The sequence below is a fragment of the Euprymna scolopes genome, chromosome 32, assembly GCF_053919585.1.
Source record: "Euprymna scolopes isolate OS-2025 chromosome 32, ASM5391958v1, whole genome shotgun sequence".
Classification (NCBI taxonomy): Eukaryota; Metazoa; Mollusca; class Cephalopoda; order Sepiida; family Sepiolidae; genus Euprymna; species Euprymna scolopes.
The window spans coordinates 49025992-49049298 of NC_136513.1; the positions used below are offsets into that span (position 1 = coordinate 49025992).

The 23307-nt window shown below is 33.1% G+C and overlaps 1 protein-coding gene across 18 annotated transcripts in view; it reads left to right on the plus strand.

The window, feature by feature from the left end:
* LOC145256327 (uncharacterized) overlaps positions 1-23307 on the plus strand; it is a 288407-nt gene that overhangs the window by 85626 nt on the left and 179474 nt on the right. For 3 of the 18 annotated variants that reach the window (XM_080115084.1, XM_080115091.1, XM_080115097.1), the window contains exon 1: positions 16001-16219. The exons of 10 other annotated variants lie outside the window; for them this stretch is intronic. In XM_080115084.1, coding sequence (XP_079971210.1) covers positions 16112-16219 — 108 coding nt within the window. In that variant the 5' untranslated portion in view covers positions 16001-16111. Of the gene's footprint in view, positions 1-15998; positions 16220-23307 lie in introns of those variants that run through there. 5 more of the 18 variants (XM_080115085.1, XM_080115096.1, XM_080115087.1 and 2 more) reach the window with 4 other exon arrangements.

A 23307-nucleotide genomic window follows, 5' to 3' on the forward strand; every position in this document is an offset into this window, starting at 1 on the left:
TTTTAGTAATAGGCACAGATTTATCATTAATTTTCATTCAATAAGTTGCAGATGCTTTTTTGATGAAATTACTTTGTTACAAAAACTGCAAATTTAATCACAAGTCTTAAATATACATGAAAATCTAATACATAAACTGCTATGTGTATGTCTGTCTGTCAGTCTCCGTATTTTCAAACTCTATCTCCTCCAAAAGTAAGTCGTAGAGCGATGCTAGGGGCCCTAAATGATTGGATTTTTTTACGGACCATTCTTTTATAGGTCTTTAGCCGGTTAAGATTGTTTTTAAGGGGTCAAAAATGGATCAAAGTTTTAAAAAAAAAATCGTTATACATTTTGTACATGCATCTTGGTTTATTTTTAATTACTTTATATGCGTGTTATGTTCGTACAGTGGTAATGTCACCAGCTTTGAATGCTACAGTTTTGGTTTCGATTCTAACTGATGGCACCTAAATATTATTTTTTTTTTTTTTTTTTGAAATCCGGACTCTTTAATAATGTATGAGAAATCTGAATAAATTCGAGTATCATATTTAAGCATATTTTATGCCCAGGCAATCTCCCCCACCCCTCCCCTGCTAGTAATTTATAAAACATGAATATAATAGTAAAAAAATATTTAGTCAATTGAAAACATTGTTGGAATCATTTATTTATAAATACATCACAGCAGCATTAAGTTATCGCCAACAACTAAAGAATTAATTGGGTATTTTTATTGATTGTCTCCATTTGGTTTCAAATTTGTCGATGCTAAGAGCAAGATATCACAAAGATGGTGATCTGTTAATCATTCTCAGTTTGATTCAATGTACTTGTACAGTTTAATCAAGACATTAAAAAAATGAAAATATCGAAAAAGATTATATTGTACGTATCTGTTATGGAATGAAGTTCTCCCAAAAAATTTCACTTAATTTCATCAAGTAGGTTTTTTTTTTTTTTTTTTTTTTTTTTTACAGCGAAAAAACAATTTGTTATACCGAGCAAAAGGTTCGATTTTTAGGAAGAAAAGCTAGTAATAAAGATGGGAGGGAGTCTTGGCGCTTTACATGAAGTTATCTCCCCATGGCATGTTAAAAATTTCCATAATGGCCGACTTCAATGCGCTCTCATAAAAACGTTTTTCTGTTGTAAAAAAAACAAAAAACTACTCTATCAAATTAAATGAAATTTTTTTTCGGAAATCTTCAGTTCAAAATGGATGCGTACAACATAAACCTTTTTTTTTTTCTTTTTTTTCGATATTTTCAATTTTGAATGTCTTGATTAAACTACAAGTACCGATTCAATTTTGCAAAAAATTTTTCATATTGATTGGTTATTCCAAACAGACATTTTTTGTTATTTTTGTGTGGGTCACTTATTTGAAATACTTTCCACTTGGAAAAAATATTTTGCGTAAATATAAACTAAGGAAATATCTTTGGAATTAAATTTTAGTGTTAATAGATCATCACATTGTATTTCTATTAATTCCATTTGAAAACATTCCGATACTCTCTCCGCATCCACATCAAATGATGCAACAAACAAACGAAAGTCAGCAAAACGTGATACAAATTTGTTTTGCAAATCCTGGATTACATTCACAAATAACTCTGAATCCTGTGGTTTCCTTGTTTGGAATGATGCAAAAATTTTTATTTCTAAATTGATGTTCCCACAACACATTTTTGAATCAAAGGAAACAATATTGTTATACATCTCATTTATAAGCAGTTTTAACTTAAAATAATCAATTAAATCAATAAAAGTGAAACAGCATAGAAAGTTCCACCATTATGTCTTCAATCAATAAAGAAGGGTTTTATCACTCAATGAGGAACCCCTCCCTGAACTTGATCCATTTAACCCTGTTCCAAGCTATTCACTGCCATGTGGGACCCATGTGCTGTATCAGGCCCTCCCTCCATCTCGTTTTTTGGTCTTCCCTTTGGCTTATGTCTTTTTACATGAAAGTCACCACTTATCAAGGCCCAGAAGCTACTTGGGGATAAGGGTTATTGCATGTGCTGTAATCAATGGGATAGTATCGTAGTAATCATTAGTATTGGAGATTTGATAAAGTCTTATTTAAGGGGGCAGTTCATCAGGAATTTGTTAGACTTGAAGACATCCAAGTTGTAGCCAGGTGGGAAACACAGACGGAAGAGTTCCACTGGCGTGCACTTCTAAGAAAGAAACTTTGTTCATGGAATCTACGTTTTGGTTTTGGCACAGTTAGTGGGGAAAATTTTTGACAGTGGTTTCAGGTGTTTATCATGAAAGATTTGGAAAGGGGGACCAGGGATTGGAGTTCAGACGAGCACTTGCCATGGAGGTAACATTGTGTCAATTTGAGTCTATCCATCACACCATTGCATTGTTCTGCCTTTTATAAACTTAAATTTCTTTTTAATTTTTTAATTTACATGTTTTGTCAATTCCTGACATATTTTTGAAGGATAACACTGATAGTATCAAATTTTTGAATGTACAAAAAAAATTGATATCATCGACTTGTGATATTAACTATTTTGTTTTGACTTTTTGAAGTAATTGCTTGTTTGTTTTTGGCTGCATTTTAAAATAGAGATTTACTATTTGGTTAGTGGGGGTAACATTGATTTGACTGGACAACGTGCAGTATGAGGTGAAAAGAAGTCTTTTTCTTTTTAAGTGAGTCAGCCTGTTTTAACGTAGCAATTAATTTCTGGATGACTGAATACTGGTGAACAAATTTTAAAGCCTCAAACTTTTTTTTTTTTTTTTTTTTGAATAAATCTAATTTCTGTTCTTACAGTTGATTAACTGTTTTTGTTTAAATTTTGGGTTGAATAATTTTCAAGTATATTCAAGACTTGTCCGCCATTGTAAAGATTTTTAAAGTTAAAAAAAAAATGTCTAAATTAACTTGCTTTACTTTTTTTTTTTTTATCAGAATTACCGCTTTATTCTTGCACACAAACAAAAAAAATTAAGAAAAAAGAATATCTATATTGTATTTCTTTTAGTCTCTCTGTCTATCTGTCCATATTGCTTTTTCTTGGAAACTGCTGAACTGATCTGACTGAAATTTTGTAAAGAACTTTGTCATGATAAGGTGCAGTGGACTGTTATGGTATTTGTGCAATACGCAGTTAGGGATTAATAGGGAGAAGTCACCACAATAACGCATTTACTTTACAAGTTTGGCATAAATCACTCATTTTATGTCAAGAGGATATAACTTTTTCCCATTATGAACATGCTAAAATGTTTTCGATAATATACTAGCAGGGGAGGCAGGTGCATGGCTTTGCCCGGGCGTAAAATACGCTTAAATATGATATTTTAATTTGTCCAGATTTCGTATATAATATTGTAGTCATGATTTCAAAAGTCAAAAAAAAAGTTAGAATCTAAACTGAAATTGTAGCATTCAGAGCTGGTGACGTTACCACTATACCAACGTGACATGCATATGAGCTGATTAAAAATAAAAATAAAATGCAGAAGATGGAGAACATTTTTTTTTCCATTTTGACCCATTTTTGACCCTTTAAAATCTATTTTAATCGGCTAAAAACCCGTAAAAGAACGGTATGTAAAAAAACAAAAAAACAAAAAAAAAAAAATCCAATCATTTGAGGCTCCTGGCACCACTCTGCGACCTTTAGTTTCAGAGGAGATAGTTTGAAAATATGGAGACGGACAGACAGACATATAGCCTTTTATATATTAGATTACTTTTAGTCTGCCCGTTATGAACATACTTTTTTTAAATAAAGGATGATTATATTATTTACATTAATTGGACTAATGGTCTTATCTTGACTGTTTTCACAATGTTTTAGTCGATGTAATCTTCAATCTTCTTCAGGCGTATAAATTGCCATGTTGCTGAATGAAAAGAGAGGAGGGCTTTGCTCTACATTTTAAAGGTTTCATGGTCATATTGTTGGTTTCAGTGGTATATTGGCCAGTACCGGAAACAATGGTGATCTCATTGCTAGACCATCTTCCTGTACAAGTTTAAGAACAAGGCAATGATATAGTACATCAACTAGTACAGGAAGAAACCACCAATAAAGAGCTAAACCCCCCTCCTTTACCAAACATGGCAACTTGTGCATTTGAGGAAGGTCGAAGGTTACATCAACCGAAATGTTGTGCAAATAACACAAAAGATGAGAACTGTAATCAGATTAATCCAAATAATACACTCTATAAAGTGTTTATTTCTCTTAGTCTTTTTGAAACTACTGGACCAATCTGGTATAAACCTTTATGATCAGCTGTAGCAAACTAACAATTATGGTATCCATTCTTTCCATTTTTTTTTTTTAATAAGTTGCTTATAGTATACTGAAAGTGATGTTTAATTTTACTGTTGGGATTTTCAAATGAACTTTTGTGACCTCTAAACCGTTCCTTGAATGTATTACTGGCCATACCAATATAGTATTTACTACTATTTGGGTTTTCTTTCATGGAAATTTTTGCACTGTATACTACTGATGTTACTAAGCAATTTCCATTCAATGGGCATTCATGTTTATTTCTACAATTACAAGATTTTATTTGATTCAGGCGTATTATTTAAAATCTTCATGTTATGTTTCTTTATTTTTCTCAATTTTCGCTACAGCTTAATTTTATAGTATTTTTATTAAATATTTTATTGAGATTATTATTGGGTGGGAAGTGTTTTATTAGGTTAAGAAATTTTTTCCTAAGTTTGTTTTGGTATTTAAATTGAACGGGGGTGGGGGGGGGGGTGAACCGTATAATTTTCCTTTTTCTCTTATTTCTGAATGTTTTAGTATTATACGTAGGTTGGATATATTCTACTTTTGTATTTTTGTAACCACTGTCTTTAAGTGCTTTATCGTAGAATGGTTTGTGAGCATTAAAAATGTCTATATTAGAAGAATTACTACTTGTTATTTTGCTGATAGAATTTTGAATGTGGTAAATTATAGATTTTGGATGGTTTGAATTTGGGCTTACGTATATGAGGTCAGTGTTATTTTTTTTTTTTTTTTTTTTTTTTTTTTAGTAAAGGTTTAGTAAAGGTTTTTTAGTAAAACTTTGTTTTTTAAATCTAGAGTTACATCCAAAAATTAAGTTTTGGTATTTAAAACTATTTCTACTTTTAAATTCTTCTAAACTCCTTGAGGATTATCTTATTCATTTTTTCACGTTTAGGTCTGTTGAAGTCTTTTATGATCATAAGTCTATCTTCTATTCAATGTCTTTAGTTAAATTATACAAAATATATAATCCTAGTCACTTTGACCGAATCTATGGAACCATAGAAATGTCAAAAAGGCCGACCTGATTTTTTAATCCATTAATCTCCGTTGCTTAGTAGTATAGTTGTTCTGCATAATTTCCATTTCATCCTCTGATATATCCGTTGCAAATTCTAAAACTTTCTCGGTAATTGAAGGGTAATAGCTTTTGATGTCGAATTGGATAAAAGAGCATTTCTCTTTATTTTCAATGTTGATTGTTTCAGCCGTGTTAATCCATAGGCTTTTAGGTCTTTTTGATTTGTTCGTTTGTTCTCTCAAGAATTTTTTTACTAATTTTACCTATTTCAGTTCTGGTAGGATTTATTTGAAGGTTTATGTGGGAAATTAGGTTTATGGTCTTTTAATAGTATGTATGCTTCTTTTTCATGCAGCTTATTTACTCTATTGCTAATATCTAGTTTATCAGTTATTTTTTTACTATCAGTTTATTTTCTGGATAATATCATAATTAGATTTTTTGTAATTAAGTAATTTTTTATATTTGAGTTTTTCTAGTTTTATAAAAGTATGTGTTTTATCTGCTTTTACAAAGATGTTATTGCTTGGATTTGGTAATTTTGTTGACTGTTTTGTCCACTTGTTTTTGGAACTGGTTTTTATTTTTGTGTAAAGTTATTTTGTTAATCATGTTCATTAAATTGTTTTCGAAATTCTCCAGTTGTTCAATAAATGGGTCTCTTTCTTGGCTCTTAAATCTGAAAAAGTTTTTTGTTGTTTTCATTCGGTGGTCCATTTAAATAAAAATAAGCTTTCCATTTCATTCTCTTCAGTAATTCCTCTGTTTTCATTATAAGAGTGATTAAGTAGTTAGACTTTTGTGATGGGTATATTCTTAAGTGATTAAGAGTGATTAAATGATGGGTTTATTCTTTAGATGTGAAAGGTTAATTTTTTCCATATTTACAGATTACGATCCAATGTTTGAAAGTGCTCAACTGCAGCAGTGTGTGTGTGTGTGTATATATATATATATATATATATATATATATGTATATATAGGCAAATTTGGGCACATTTTATTGGTTTGAAAATATAGGTTCTTTTTTACCAATTGGCATAAAATTTTAACCATAGAATAGTATTATAATCTTCAAAAAGCCTGCAAATTTTTATGTAGTTTCGTCCTGGAGAACCGAAGATATTAGCATTTCAATATTCAATTTGGCTATCAGTACAGATATATCCATACATACCACCTTTTTTGGCAATTTTATGAGTTCCAAATCTCAGCGACTATTGATCAGAATTTAACAAATGAAGACTCATTGGAAAGGTAATGACCTGAATTGTGTAGTGGACTGTGCCATTAAGGTTGCACATTAAGGGGATCATCCAGAGCCTATTTTTGGCACTTTTTACAGCTATAAAATGTTTCAATCAATCATTTGTTTTCCTAGCTTTGCATATGAATTAAAAAAAATATCTGATATTTTCCCAAAAGCTCTAGCCTTGGAGGGGAGACTAAAATTGGCTATGTTTTCAAATGGTCTGAAATAACAGCAAGGAGAGACTTGATTCCAAATATTTCTCATATGTTATATCTTCCCTATTTGGTTTTCATGCATAAAGTTAATTTCACAGTGTATAAAAATTATTTGATACTGGAGATATAATCTTACCCTATTTCCAAAAGAGGGGAGATATGACATATTAGAAATATTTGGAATTAAGTCTCCCCTTACTATTATTTCAGATTATTGGAAACTATAGCAGCAAGTTATAGTTTCCCTTCCACTAAGGCCAGATGTTTTTGTGTGTGAGCGTGAGAAACCAAGTTACAAGGTGCCTTAAATAAGTTTCCAGCAGGTTCACATGAACAGCTACAGCAGGAATTGGATTACACTGTACTAAAGCCTGATTGTCATAGCTGGTGAATTTCAAAAATGCAATCTGGATGTGAGGACACATTAGAAGAACGATATGCAATAAAATTCTGTTTTTAAACTTGGAAAAAAAGAAACGTATGAAATGCTTCAAACTGCTTTTGAACCATCTTGCATGAATCGAGCATCAGTTTTTGAGTGGCATAAGAGATTCAATAAAGGCAGTGAGTCTCTGAGGGATAAGAGGTGTGGGAGGAATAAGGAAGTCGGAACACCAGAGTTGATTGGCCAAATAATTTCATGGATAAGGACAGTTGTGTGTATGTAGAGACAATAAGTGCGGTGAGAGAACTGTACACACAATTATTCATGAGGAATTGAAGATGCGGAAGATTTGTCCCAAGGGTGCTCAGAAGATCAGAAAGACGTCATGATGGCAAGATGTGCATCGACAATTCCTGGCTCTCCCTATACTTCAGACCTTGTTTCCTGTGACTTTGGTTATTCCCTAAGCTCAAGGAAAACCTTAGAGGCTGTTATAAGACAATTGAGACGAAAGAGGCTGTGACAAAGCTCATTGACACACTCACTGGGGCTTTCCAAAAGTTGTTGGAATGGTACAAGTGCATTGCAGCTGGTGGAGATTACTGTATGTGTCATCAATAAGTGTCTGGGAACTATTGAGGGTACCTTGTATATGTTCAACATTTTGTCTTTATTTCAAGATTTCCTTTATTTATATATATATATATTTGTAGTCCTCGACATACAGTCCTATTTCGTATCACAACTCATCAGTGCCGCTAGACTAACACCTCTCCCAAGCCGAGGATTGAACCTAGAACCATCGCGTTGAGTCAGCAGTTCTACCGATTGACCCACGGGAGCGGTGCCCATAAATTATCTCGCCAAATGTCTATTTAACAAACATTTGTTCACCACTTTTAAAGTGCTCTAACCGTTTGTTTATAAACAAACAGTGAGCGTCGCATTTTTCAGCCAATTAAGTAGTGGATGAGATTATTTACGACAGTGCTCTACCCAAAGAGCTCAGTAAATAAATGATTATAGTAATCAGTTCTTGCCAGAAATGAAGACTATGATGCGAAAGTTGGAAAGGATCATGAACAAAATTAAGATAAAAAGCATTTTATTTTATTTATTTTATAAGTGGAGAGATGAAGTTGAAATATTTTTTCAGGTGAATTCATAGACTTGAATAGTATCGAAATTGAATAGAATTTGGTTCCTTTTTAGAATGATTTAATAAAAAAAAAATTGTGAAAAATCTTAATGATATCTGTCAGTGTTAGATAAGAAGGGCTGCCCCCTTCTCCTGTAAGTAAGAGGACAGACTAGATAAGTGAAAATGATATTAGGAAAAGGCTAGAATCGAACCCTGTAGGCAAATGGATAATTGAAATCCTAGGAATGCAGTCCATTGTTAATTGTTTTAGAAATAGCTAAATATTATTTATGTCGGAAAAAAGTGATTGTCCATTCTTTTATAATAACTGGATATTAAATATGTCAATTAAAAGAATGGATAATGGGAGTTTAAAAATATTGTTTAAAAATGGGTTAGATATTAAACAACTAGAAGTGAGAATTCTTTGTTGCCAAAAGTGTTTGGACAGACATATGTAAATCCATGTGAAAGTTAGTCGTGTTGGGAACCACGCTTTTGACGTCATAAACAAAGATTTTTCAATATATGAATCGAGGGTTCAAAGTTAGAGGATCAGATAATTGGAGCAAATCCTACACGGTGATAGAATCAGTTGGAGAGTGGTCGCCCCTTAAAGGTAAATGTGTTTGGTATATTCATCTATAAACAAACTCTTGTATAACCCCCTTAATGTGCCTCCTCCATCATAAGTGAAGTATCACCTCTCCTCTATATGTGTTAAGACCTGTTGCATCATATCTCCCAGTACGTATTAATGAGTCCCCTGCTACACAACAACAGAATGAAGATGTCATATTCCAAAAATCATATAAATTGATCAAGAATTTTTTTTTATTATTTTATTTTGGAACTAAGAAAATCAAATTTTATGAAGGGAGAGCCACCATGTTGTTTTAAATTGTGTTAAAATTCAAGGGCAACAAGTCAATTCGACTAGATATTGTTTGCATTTATATAATTATGTGCTAAAAATTGTAAAATTTGATTTTCTTAGTAAAAAAAAAAAAAACACTACGTGATCAATTTACATGATTTTTGGAGTATGACATCTTTGTTCGGTGACAGGTACGTACACCATAAAGATGTTTCTGCATTTGTTTTTTTTAATCAAGTTAAATTCTAAATAAGAACCCAGAATTTTTTTTTTTCATGTAGAAGGAACAACTGTTAAAGGCGATCAGTTAATCAGTGTTTATCACGGCAATTACATTGGAAACAAACATTTTTCGTGTTTTTCAATTGAGCTAGTACTGTTGACCTAACAATCAACCAATTGCTGTTGACCATGCTGATGATGTCAGCGCTTGACGTTTCTTTTTTTTCTTTTCTTTAACAAAATGAACTTTGTTCGCCAAACGCAAATGGTTTTGAACAGAGAATAAATGCGCACCTTTGTTTCTTTACATATTTCAGCCATTCAATTTATTCACACCGACGATAAGGAATATCCTAGAATTACATTTCTTAATTTTTTTGTATTTGGACTATCTTGAGTGTTATTTTCGCAATATTTTGGTCGATGTAATCTTTAGGTGTATGTTGTCGAATTGAGAAATCTTTCTGTCAAACTCGGGAATCTACATAGAATTTTGAATGCTGAACACTTTAATGAATCTACAGGGGATAGCATGCTCTTGTTCTATCCGCCATGACTAGGTAGAAGTCCTCAGCAATTCAGTTATATTTTGAGTGCTGTTCGTGAAAAAAAGCCAGACTTACCGCTGAAAAGTAGACTTACCGATAGGGAGATGAAAAATGAACATGGTGACAGTGTCAAAATATACTTGAGGGCCGTGGAAGAGATTGTACAAATGTGGCAAAATAGAAAATGTATAAAAAGAAAAATGACAAGGAAATCAGTGGGGAGATTTCTGTGCAGATGACTGAAATTTTTTTTTTTTTTTTTTTTTTTGCTAAGAGACGGAGAAAACGCCTCAGCCTGCACTGAGGATTGAACCTTCAACCTCTAGAAGAGTGTAACTTACAACTGAATAACCAAGTACTTTATCCATTATGCTTTTTTTTTTTTTTTTTTTTTCTTCCTTTAAAGATTGTAATGCTGGGTATGGGGCAGCCAAACCAGCTGCCAACATTGCCCCGTTTTTTTATTGAAACCAACCGAGATTATGCCATGTATGCAAGAATCCGTGGTGTAATGGATGAAGTACTTTGTAAAAGATTTTTGAACTCGACAGAAAGACTCCAGAGTTTGACAAAGTAGATGTGAAAAAGGTTGGATATTACATCGACTCGCACGTCGTGATAACACTCAAGATAAGAACAATATTTTGAAGAATTGAAAGAATATGAACCTAAAATTAATTGAAAACAAAATGTTGGAATTTAAAAAATTTATTAGCTGATAAATATTTGAATGATAACAATCCAAACTCTTTTCATAAGTTTTAATCCAATCATCTCCAACTCTTGAAATGTGGTTCCGGTGCCAAAAAAAAAAAAAAATGCATCTTACAGATGGGATTTTCTGGTCAAGTGGTTGACTAGAATATTTCACTGTTCTCTAAACTAAATAGCTAGATCACATAAAATATTGTTACGGACCCCCCCCCCTTTACATTGAAATTATAATCAACGATAATTACACTATCCTCTCTCATCCTATTCTCTCCCCCTTAAAAGTGTTTCCTCCTAACAGAATAGAAACTACATTTCGATCCTATCCCGAAGGCCAAGAAAGTGCAATTTAGATAGCTTTAGCTAGGCACGCTCAAAACGAAAGAAGGGAGTAAGTATTTTTTGACGGAGTCTCTCTTTTAAAAATCTACCAAAAATCAAGTAATTATCCAATCCATACGAAATTTTCACCGATTATTAAATGGAGAATGAATTTTATAATGGTGTACTTCTTTTTTTATAATTGATATTTGTTTTTTTTTTTTTTTTTGTTTTTTTCCTACAACCCCCCCCCCTCTTTATTTGTGGTTACAAATATGCTTAAAATAATCAGCCGAAACTGAACAAAATATATTGTAAGGAGGGTGAGGATTGTAGATAAAAACAAAAAAAAAAAACCCCAAAAAACACTTATCATATTTTAAGGTTAAAAATCCAAATTTTGGAGTCCGTCATATGACCTTAAACTATATCCGATTGTGAGGCCCCACCTTGCGGGCCTTGAGGAGTGTGGAGCCACCCTTTAATTGCCATTGCTCCCAGGTCCACTCTGACCCAGAGTGGTAGTACCTGTTAGGGTCCCAACTATGGGTTAAATAGAATCCAACTCAAAAAACAAATATACTCCATTAAAAATCGTTCCTCAAAATAATTAGATTCGGCATTAAAAAACCTTAAAAAGGTTGATATGCCGTAAAACAACCGACCAACCAACCAAATTTTTAATTTGTTTAATTTATTTTTTGTGTTCGTAAGTGTAAAATTCATTGAATATGTTAATAATAATTATTCTTTCAGATTAGCAAAAGAAAAAAATTTATATTTTCGTTATTTTTATGAAAAACACTACTTTTAAATCTCTGAAAAATAAATAAATTTTCTTTTAGTGAGAATAAACTATTAAATAAGAAACAATAAATAGTTGTATCAATTAAGATAAAAATGAAATGTAATAAGTCCCCAGACGTACCTCTCCATCGTACAGTATATCGATACACTAAGGCTGACTGGGATAGCTTCCATACATTTATATCTGATCTACCTCTGCATTCCATGTTTAAAAAGGATGTCCTCTATAGTATTAGACCTGACGGAATGGTTAATTGTAGGTATTGACCGTTTCATACCCTCGAAAAAGTTTCAGCAAAAACCTAACAGCCAGCCATGGTTCTCTTCAGAATGTGCTGCTGCCATTGCGCACAGAAATCACTTTTTCCACTGTTTCCAACGTAATAGATGTATGAAAACTAAAGCCGCTTTCAGGACTGCCAGCAACCATTGTAAGAAAGTAATAAAGAATGCAACAGAGTTGTATGCTCAATCTGTTCAGTCCAAAGTAGCTGAGCAGCGGCTTGGTTCCCACCAGTTTTGGCAAATAGCAAACAAAATCCTGAACAGAAGCGTGTGCTCCATCCCAACTATTATCAATGGACCTGAGGTAATCTCGTCAGCATCAGACAAAGCCAAACTCTTTGCCAAGAACTTTGCAGCTAATTCTACACTTTGCGATCAAGGCCGCCAACCCCCAATATTTCCTCCTGTATCAGAAAACACGCTATGTGATATACGTATATCTGTACGTGATGTTGCCAAGCTAATCAAAAACCTTGATTCCAGTAAAGCAACTGGCCCTGACAGTATTCCAATCATAGTACTCAAAAAACTTCAACCTGAACTAGCACCCATACTTACAAAACTGTTTAAACGTTGTCTTAAGGAGAATAGTTTCCCATCTCCCTGGAAAATTTCATCAGTATGCCCTGTATTTAAGAATTCAGGTGATTGCTCACCCCCCTCTCAGTACAGGCCAATAAGTCTCCTGTGCGTCATGAGTAAGTTGCTAGAATCTGTGTTAAATACAGAAGTAATCAACCATCTCAACAAAAATAACCTTCTTAGTGATACTCAATATGGTTTCCGTTCTGCTAGATCTACAGCAGATGTGCTTACAGTTATATCTCATAGGATTAGCAAATCCCTCGATGGAGGCAACCTTTCTAGGGCAATTGCTCTTGACATATCTAAGGCCTTTGATAGGGTATAGCATAAAGGTTTACTTCATAAGATCTCTAGCTATGGTATAGCTGGAAATGTCTTCTCAATTATTAAGTCATTTCTTTCTGATAGGTTCATAAGAGTAGTAGTTGAGGGGCAAAAATCAGAAGCTCACAGTATTAATGCCGGTGTCCCTCAGGGGTCCATCCTGGGCCCAACTCTTTTCCTGATCTACATTAATGATCTTCCAAATCACATCCTTACATCATTTGTAGAGATCTATGCTGACGACACTACCATTTATTGTAGCACATCTAAGACAGTAAACAACCAAGTTCTCTCCAATTCTCTCTCCTCTGATCTTAAGCACGTAGTACAATGGGGTAAGGAGTGGCTGGTTACTTTTAATGCATCTAAAACCAAGCTTCTCTCTTTACATCATCAACATTCTGATCCACATCTGGCTTCAATTGAAATGAATGGCTCTCGTCTTCAGGAGGCCTCAAGTTTTGACAAGCTTCTTGGCTTGACCATTACTCCTGATCTTAAATGGAACACGTACATCAAATCTGTTGCCAAGGCCGCTGGAAAAATGGTGGGATCTTTCTATCGATCCAGTAGATATCTCACTGCTGATTCTATTCTCTATCTATATAAGAGCCAGGTATGTCCAAGGATGGAATACTGTTGCCACATCTGGCCAGGAGCTGCTAGAAAGGACTTGGCCTGCCTTGATAGAGTTCAAAATAGACTTCGTAGCCTCATAGGAGATGTCCTTTTCTCTTCCTTGCAACCTCTATCTCACAGAAGAGATGTTGCGAGTTTGTCTCTGATGTATCGTTATTTTCATGGAAAGTGTTCAACTGAGCTTCAATCTATGGTCCCCCCTCGTCAAACTTTCACAAGAAACGCTCGTCTAGCTGTAAACACTATCAATAATTCCCCCCAGTCTTTATCTGTGCCTAAACCTAAACGTATATTCCATGAACAAAGCTTCTTTCTTAGAACTGCACGCCTGTAGAATTGTCTTCTGCTTTCCGGCTGACTACAATATGGTTGTCTTCAAGTCTAACGTAAATAAGTTCTTGGTGAGCCGTTCCATATAAGTTATCAAATTTACCAAATTTTCATTACTAATGATTATTATATTGTCCAATTTCTACTGTACACTCTTTAACTCTTATCCTTGAGTGGCCTCTTGACCTTGATAATGTGGTGATGCCTATGTAAAAAAAAAAAAAAAATTGCACGTTTAGCTAAAAATATTTCTTTCGGCAACTTGTTCTTGCATGATATTTCCTCACTTATGATAGACCATAAGGCCTGCAAGCAGTTGTTTGTATTTACAAACAGCTGTTATCTCCCCTTTTTCCTTATTACTGTGACTTGTGCCTGACTTCATTTAAAGTGTGGGGAACTTACATTTACCACACTCTCTCATCCAGAAACACTTATTCCTGATGGCAAGACAGGGTCAAGAGAACCAAGTGTAATACTAAATGCAGGAGTTGTCTCCAACACATACGGTACCTAGCATTCCCCAAATGGTCACCCATCTAGTACTGGCCAGCCTCATTGTTGCTTAACTGGGGATTATGTAAGCAACAACTTATGAAAAAATATATAAAAGTTGATTTTTCACTTAATCGTTGAAACAAATGTTAAAAGTACATCGAAAATTACAGGACTAAATAAACTTCATTTAGTCCTTTAAAGGCTACCATAGTTTCTCCCAAACTATCATTAAATTTCGGAATTTTTAATTTCGCCACACGAAATCTATAAAGTGAGATAAAAGATGGAATTATTTGAAATTCAGGTTCTTGTTATGATAATTTTGCACATTCTTATTGCAAATCATCCTAAAATCTTGGGGGGGGGGGAATTGATTAAAAAAAACTTTAAAAAATATTTAAATTCATTGAAACAAAAATGACAGTAAATGGTGTTTTTTTTTAAAATTATATTAAAAATAGAAAAAGTTTTATATTGTTCTGCTTTTCATATAATAAAATTCAGACTTTTATCTTTCTGGAAAAACGTTGCTTAAGAATAAAGGATTTCAATAGATTTTAATTTGTTAAAAAAAACAAAAAAAAAAAAACTTTTTTTGCTGTGCCTAGTTTTAAACCAATCTCTAATTGTTCCTGGTACCTCCCCACTCCACTGACCTACAAAAAAAATAAATAAAATAATAGATAAATCATTATTTACAGGAGAAATATCTTTGAGGTGATGCTGTAAAAGAATGTATCAAGGTTCTGGATGTGTCTTGTGTAGTTTCTGAATTTTAAATGGACATACAAATGCCTTTTATATAATAGATGTTATGTTTCCTGCTTTTATTATAATAATCAAAGCAGAAATAGGAAGTATTTGTTTGTTAGTTGAGAAGTCAATTGTGCAATCAATTTACAATTAATGTTCATACTTTTCGATCCAGTCATATTTTCTTTTATTTATTTTTTCATCTATATTTCTCTTCTCTGTGTGGCTTAACAGAAAGTTCATTGTTTAACATTAGACAGAATAAATTGGGGTTGCCCTCTGCTGTCGTTCAGCCGTTGCTCTGTCAAGAAATTACTTTCTGATTAATAGCAGCATGTGGCAGGCGACATTCCACTTTTTTTTTTTTTTTTTTTTTTTTTTTTTAAGTTTTGCTCACCTCCTAACGGCGAACTTAAAAGTGTGATTTAACAAGAACGGGAAATATCAATTAGAGAAGGAAGAGATGGCAGTGGTCGGGCTGGTGTGTGTGCATGTGTGGAGAGAGGAAGGGAGGGAATCTGAAGGGGGAGATAACTCATAAACTGTGTGGCTTAAGTTAATACTTCTTTCCGCACAGCAACTAATCAACGTTCGTCCTGTCTGCCCATCTTGGGTGCTGACCGCTAGCTTGCTCATTCGGCTACTTACACTCGCTCCTTCTGACTGTGATGGTTGTTTCTTAGCTGCTTTTTTGTGGATTTCCGTCTTTGTGGAGATATACATACATACATATATATATATAAATAAATAAAGATATATATATATACATATGTATGTATGTATACGTGGATATGTATCTTAACTTCTCTTAATCGTATCATGACTCCGAAGATTTGTTGGATTTTACCGTGAAGTATGATGCCAATGTCTTTCTGACTTGATTAGTTAAGCGTGATCTACGACGACTGAGTGCAGATATGAGAGACAAATACTCGAAAGAAACCATAGATCTATGTATACTTCTAGGGAACCAATTGAACGTCTTACGTTCGGGGCAAATTTCTCCAGAAGATATCAATATGCCGGTAAATCTATTTTTGAATTTTATTAATATTCTGCTTTTGTACAGCACGGAATCAAAAGTTACCATTTATTGCTTTATTTGTGTGCATATATATATATATATATATATATATATATATATATATATAGTAAATAAGGTATAAAAATATATTTATGGCAATTAAACTACACAGAAATGTTTGCGTTTCATCCCTGTAGAAAATTGTTAAGCTGATGACACCATAAAAAGATGAAATCTGGACGTCTCTGTGCAGCTTAATTGCCATAAATATACTTTTTACCTTATTACCTAGCTCTACTCACATATTGAGCACTGAACTAAGTACTGAAAATATATATATATATATATATATATTAAAAGGAAGTGTGTGTGTGTGTAAAAAAAAAACAAAAAACTTTTCAGCCTATTAAAACTGGCAAAAGTTATAATCCGTTAATTTAAAATGAATGCTTTATGCCAAATTAATGGTTGAATATAATTAAATTTGTGCTAATTTTTTTGTTGTATTAAATACTAATCCGTATTAATCCCTAACTGAACATCAAACGAATATTATAATACTTAGTTCGCTGTACTTTGTCATAACAAAAGTGCATACAAAATTTCAGCCACATCGGCCATTAGTTTCTGAGAAAATTATAATATAAATGGGAGTTCATCAACGTCTGTTTCTATATTCTTCAATTCTTTGATTACAAACATGCTTAAATTATTATAAAATTTACCTTGGGTCTGGTATAATTTAAAAAAAAAAAAAAAGTAAAAACGAAGAAATTCTAATTAGTCGTAATACATAATTAACTGAACTCCCTCCCTCTCATCTCTTGCTATCTTTGTATTTCTTTCTCCCTTCCTCTCTTTGTTAATTCAACGACTAATATTTTTTCGTGTCTGTGAGCATTCAGAGAGTGGTTCTCTGTTTTGCAGATCATCCGATACTTGTGTTTGTACACGCGACAAACGTATATAAATTAGATGGTAAAATAAGTTTTTACTTCTCTAAAAAGTGTTTGTCAGAGCTTCAATCTATGGCCACCCACCCCCTTGTCAAACTTTCACAAAAAGCACTTGTCTAACTACAACCACTATAAACAGTTTCTCCTCACTCTGTGCCAAAATCTAAACACAAATTCCATGAACAAAGTTTATTTCCTAGAATTGCCTGTGAAACTCCAAGACAATGGAACATAATTGCTACACTTCTCCTTCTCATTCATAATCTTGTCCCAGGGTATGGAAAAATTCTATGTTTTGCCACTTTGAGACCTTGTTACTGACTACCAACTCCCAAACAATAATAATGAGAATAATAAAGAAGTAAATAGACTTAAAGAAAAATGTAATATTAATTTTTGGTAATAGTATATTTTAAGTGCATGCAGATTTCTTCAGACCAATTACAAAAGTTGAAAAAAAAAAAAAAAAAATGGTTGCATGTGTTGTTGAAATAAATTATTGCCCAAACAAGTAAATATTACTAAAGGGTAGATAAGTTACTCTTCTACCTACCTGGAGAAGTATTTTGCAGTTTAACTTATTTTAAAGTGTTTATTTAGTTTTAAACACAAGTAATGTTGAGTGTTAGCTCCAGAAAAAATGGCTGATGAAACAGTTATCCGGGGGGGGGACGGGGGGGGCTCTCAATAATCACTCAAAAATCAAACAAAATACTGGTAGAAACAAGTTTTCTTTCATGTCTTGCCACATTGCAAAACCAGCTGCCTATCTATGTGTGAATGTGTATGTTAGTCTGTGTATACAGACATACTCATAAATTTATATTATATATTAGTGATGGGTCGATTCCAATAGTTTTTCAGATTCCGATCTGATTACTGATTCCGATTCTTTATAAATCACTGAATATCTAACTATATTAGTTATTATTTTTTATGAATACGTGTGTGTGTGTGTGTGTAGGGGGGGTGTGATCAATAGATTTTAGTTTTACTGGTTGGAAGTTTAAAATCAATAAATATTTATTTTATCATTACTACCAGCAGTGGATTATTTTGTTCAAAATAAAATTAAAAACGAAAAAAGATAGTTAAAGGAATCGTTTTTGGCATCAGAAAATGCACATTTTTCTGAGACTGATTCCAATACCCCTAAAAGTTCTGATGTTTCCAATTCCAGTTAATTGTCTCCAAACTAATATAATTTTGAGGTTATGAGGGTTTTTTTTTTTTTTTTTTTTTTTTTTTGAAGCATGGAAACGATGTTGTTTTTATATTCAATATTTTATTTTTATATTTCAAGCGGTCTTCCGCTGTTGTTCACAAAAAAGTATCGAAATGACAGATGTTGAACAAAAAACTGGAAATTTGTATTTTGGACAGTGTTCATTTCTGGCAACAATGTTTGAAAAAGTTCACATGAATTATTTTTACCGTTTGTGGAAGAAGAATGGTGTATTTTTTTATTTAGAAAATTTTTTGCAACGCATTAGCGTTCATTTCAACTGGCAAAAAAAGGCTATTGATTTCAATATGTATAATACATGATTAGAAACTGAAACAAATGTGTTGAACGGTTAAAAATATTATTAATAGTTCTCATAATAGTAATAGTTGAAACAAAAATATTAATAGATAAATATAGTAAAGTAATAACAATAGTGATATTTATAATAATAATATTACTAATGATAATAATAGTGGTAGTTATAATAATATTGCTCATTTTTTTTTTTTTTTTCCCAGTATCAACTAGACACTATTTTTGACTGCCAGGGGTGTTAAAATAGATAAAGCAACTTGAAGTAAATTATGAGTGGGAGTGATGTTGCTCCCATGTTTTACTTAATATATATATAATTTCCCTAAAACCTCTGGCCTTGATGAAGAGGAGACTTAAACTTGCTGCTATGATTTCATATGATCTGAAATAAAAGGAGACTCGATTTCGAATATTTCTTATGTTATATCTCCCCTCTTTTGGAAATAGGTTACGGTCATGAATATCTCCAATATCAAGTAATCTTTATACACTGAAATTTTATGTGAAAACCAAAGAGGGGAGATATTACCTATGAGAAATATTTGGAATCAAGTCTCCCTTTGTTATTTCAGATAATTTGAAACCATAGCAGCAAGTTTTAGTCTCCCCTCCTTCATATGCAAAACTAGGAAAACTAATGACTGATTGAAACATTGGTAAAGGTGCAGTATCTTTCCACCCACAAAAATCTTTTAAAATTACCACTATTACAGGTTTTCGAGGGTGCTGAAAACAAAAATAAGTTACCCCCCCCCCAAAAAAAGTAGTTTCCATATACGAAGAAATTATAGTTTTAAAAAGTGGGGGATCACTTTTGTATATTAATTTAATGTAAACTGATCACCCACTTTATAGCAACCTTTTAGTGTGTGTGTGTGGGGGGGGCGTCTGTTTTTTTTTTTTTTTTTCCTTTTTTGTGAGGGGATGTTTATTTGATAATTGTTGCCTGGTAGACCAACACAAAACCTACCTTTTAAAAAATTGGATTCTATAGGTTTTCGAATGTGCTGAAAATGTATGTCACATTTAAATATTCTATTCTGCAATTAAATATTTTCCATGTATTAAGTAATGTAATTCTTTGTTATAAGTGGTGGCCATTGTTGTGCGCACATCTTTTTGTTTATACTCGGAAAAATACATGTTTGTGAAAAATTTAAATGCAATATTCATTTTAAGCACACCCAAAAACCCATAGAAAACAAGTTTTTAAGGTAGATTTTGTGTTGGTCTATCAGTCCATAATAAACACCACCACTAGGAAAAAAAAAAAAAATAACAAAAAAAAGTGGCCATAAAGAAAGTCCTCATTTTATGTTAAATTAATATAGGAAAGTGATCCCCCATTTTTTTTTAAACAATATGCGATTTGAAGGGCAAATGCCATATAGCCCACTACACAATTCAGGTCATTAACTTTCCAACGAGTCTTCATTTGTTAAATTCTAATCAATAGTTACCGAGATTATAAACTTATAAAATTGCCAAAACAGTTGGTTTATCTATATATGAATATATCTATACTCGTAGCCAAATTGAATATTGAAATGCTCAAATCTTTGGTTCTATAGGACATGCATAAAAACTTGCAGGTTTTTTTGAAGATTATAATACTATTCTATTGTATACGCCCAAATTTCCCTCCATATATATATATATATATATATATAGGCAAACAATTTCAGTTTTGCTGCTTCGGTTGTCTCCCCTACATTTGTAGGTTTTGCTGCTTCGGTTGTCTCCTCTGTGGCCTTGCCAGACCCCTAATATATACCTATCTGTCTTTGTTGATATGAATGTGTAGGCTATAAATAAATGTATGCGTATAGGTTTTGTGCATAGAATGTGTATTTAAATGCGGTGAAAGTTATTCGCACAAAATTATTCTTCCTCTACCAGGCTCGAAAATTACTCGCACTCCAAATTATTTTATACGTCTACAAAGCCACAATTCGTCCACGCATGAAATATTGTTGTCGCATCTACCTTTAGTCTATCACTCTTAGACAGGGTCCAAAAAAGAATCTAGTTTCTTACTCTTAGCTCCAACCCCTCTGCCATAGCCGCAGTGTTGCATCTCTGTGCCTCTTCTACAAGTATTTTAATGGGATGTGTTGTGAAGAACCCGTAGCACTTGCGCCCCCCTCGATGTACATATTCCCAACTAACTCAACAAGCAGCAAAATTCCACCCTTTCACTGTTGAGGTCTCTTGATGTTGGAAAGCTTTTTACTCTAATAGTTTCTTCACTTAGACAGGGTCCAAAAAAGAATCTAGTTTCTTACTCTTAGCTCCAACCCCTCTGCCATAGCCGCAGTGTTGCATCTCTGTGCCTCTTCTACAAGTATTTTAATGGGATGTGTTGTGAAGAACCCGTAGCACTTGCGCCCCCCTCGATGTACATATTCCCAACTAACTCAACAAGCAGCAAAATTCCACCCTTTCACTGTTGAGGTCTCTTGATGTTGGAAAGCTTTTTACTCTAATAGTTTCTTCACTCGGATTGCTAGACTGAAATTTCTGATTTCCTTCTTTGCCAACTGAACTAATATGCATAAGTTTAAATGTAATGTGGACAAATATCTCAACTCCCCACAAGCCCATGTTAGATGCGGCTGTTCAGTCTCAAGAGACAATAGATACCCCCTGTAAAGGTAATTGCACATGCACTTCTTAATCATAACTGCTTGAGTCCAGTGGCAAGGAGATGACTGAAAACTGATAAGCGGAGAGCACATACAACATCTGGAATTCCCAAATCGTCACCCATTTTAGTATTGACCATCCTTAACGTTGCTTCCCATGTTAGACATGATCTGAAATAATAGTCTACTAAAAGATGTACCCGGCATTGCCTGGTATTAAATGTAACGTTAAATTCCTTTAAAAATAGTGAAGTAAAAAAAAAAAAAAAAAACCGCAAAGAAATAGAGACATGTACATGCGACTGATGTTTTTTCTAAACAGTTCATGTCTTGTAAATAAAAAAAAAAAAATACTCAAGCTGAAATCGAAACGAAAACCTAAAGACGGTGAGTCGAGTACGATAGCCATTAGACCAGCTCTTTAAAACGCGTTTTCAAACCTCGTGGAAGAGTGTATAAGAAATAAAAATTCGATGACTCCCAGCCCCCCACGTACCAATTTTCTATTTGTGCCACCTTAGCAGCCGTTTTTTTTTTTTCAGATGAAAACTGATGAAAGTTTTTCACATGTCTGAATACCCTATATTTAAAGTATGTAGATTGAAAATTTGTTGAGTATATAGGTTGAGAAGTGTCCACACACACACATTCTCACGTTTATAGATATACTAGATTACATCCAAGTAGTAATGTTTTGTTAGGATATTTTTTTTAATTTATTAAATTCATAAGTAATTTTGTTATCATAAAATCTTTCTTGGTCAGTTAAAGATCTTCTTGATATTAAAACCTGTGCAACCTTTCTTTTGATAAAAAGAGGAGAGAAAAAAAATTAAAAGAATCCGATTAAAGATTTATTAAAACAATCCAGGTTAACATTTTTTTTTTTTTTTAAATCCTTTATTTCACTTGGTTTTATATTTCAATCACGTTCTTGACTTTGTCTCGCAAGATTAAAACTTTTGTTGTCTAAATTACCCCCATCCCATTCGGCGGTTTACCTTTACGTCTACCTCTCCTACCGTCCAAGCCGTTTTACCTCTGACTCACTAAATTGCTCTGTTATCTCGAATTAATTGTAGGGAAAGTCCTTCAAACTTCTTTCTCCCTTCCCCTTTATTTTTCTTTTAATTTTCCAACCAGAGGAATTAGTGGAATTTTACTTGTTTAAATTTTGGATAGACATTTATTTTTGGATGTCTAATGATAGCCATGTGGAATAAAATTAATTTGAAACTTGCTATTGATAAAAAAAAAATCTTAAGATTAATTTGATAACAAAGTTTAAAATAAGTTGTCAGTATTTATTTCAATTTCTGTGCAAATAGAATTCTATGCATCTAATCTTAGATTGAACCAGTTATGATCCATTGGGTCAGTATTTGTAATACATATATAATATCCCTCTCCTCTTCCTTCCCCTTTCTTCTCTCCCCATATTCCTTTATTTTTTCTCTCTCCCTCCCTCTCTCCAAATATTATTTACCTGCCTCCCTATGAGGATCAAATGTGACACAAGGTCAAGTTTAATGGTGAGAGCAGGGAGCAATGACCATTATTGAGCATTAGAAGAATGTTCATCTCTGAAAATGATTCTCTCTCTCTCTATATATATATATATATAGTAGAACAATAAAATTGTCACCCTAAAGAAAACAACACTATATCTCTATTTTAAAACTTTTTTTAAAAAAATTTTTTTTTTTTATTTAAAAAGTCCATTCAAGTAACTTGATTATGTAGTAGAGCTGACATCTATTCAATATAACAGTCTTCAGCCTCATACACTGACTCAGTACAGATCCGGAACTGGAAGCATACCTTTTCCCCAAGTGCTGGCAGGAGCCTGGCGAATACTTCATGGATGGCGGTGATTAGGCTGGCTTTGGTGTTGTGGAAGTTCATGCTGGTGATGTTCTTGACGTATGACCAAACAAAGTAATTC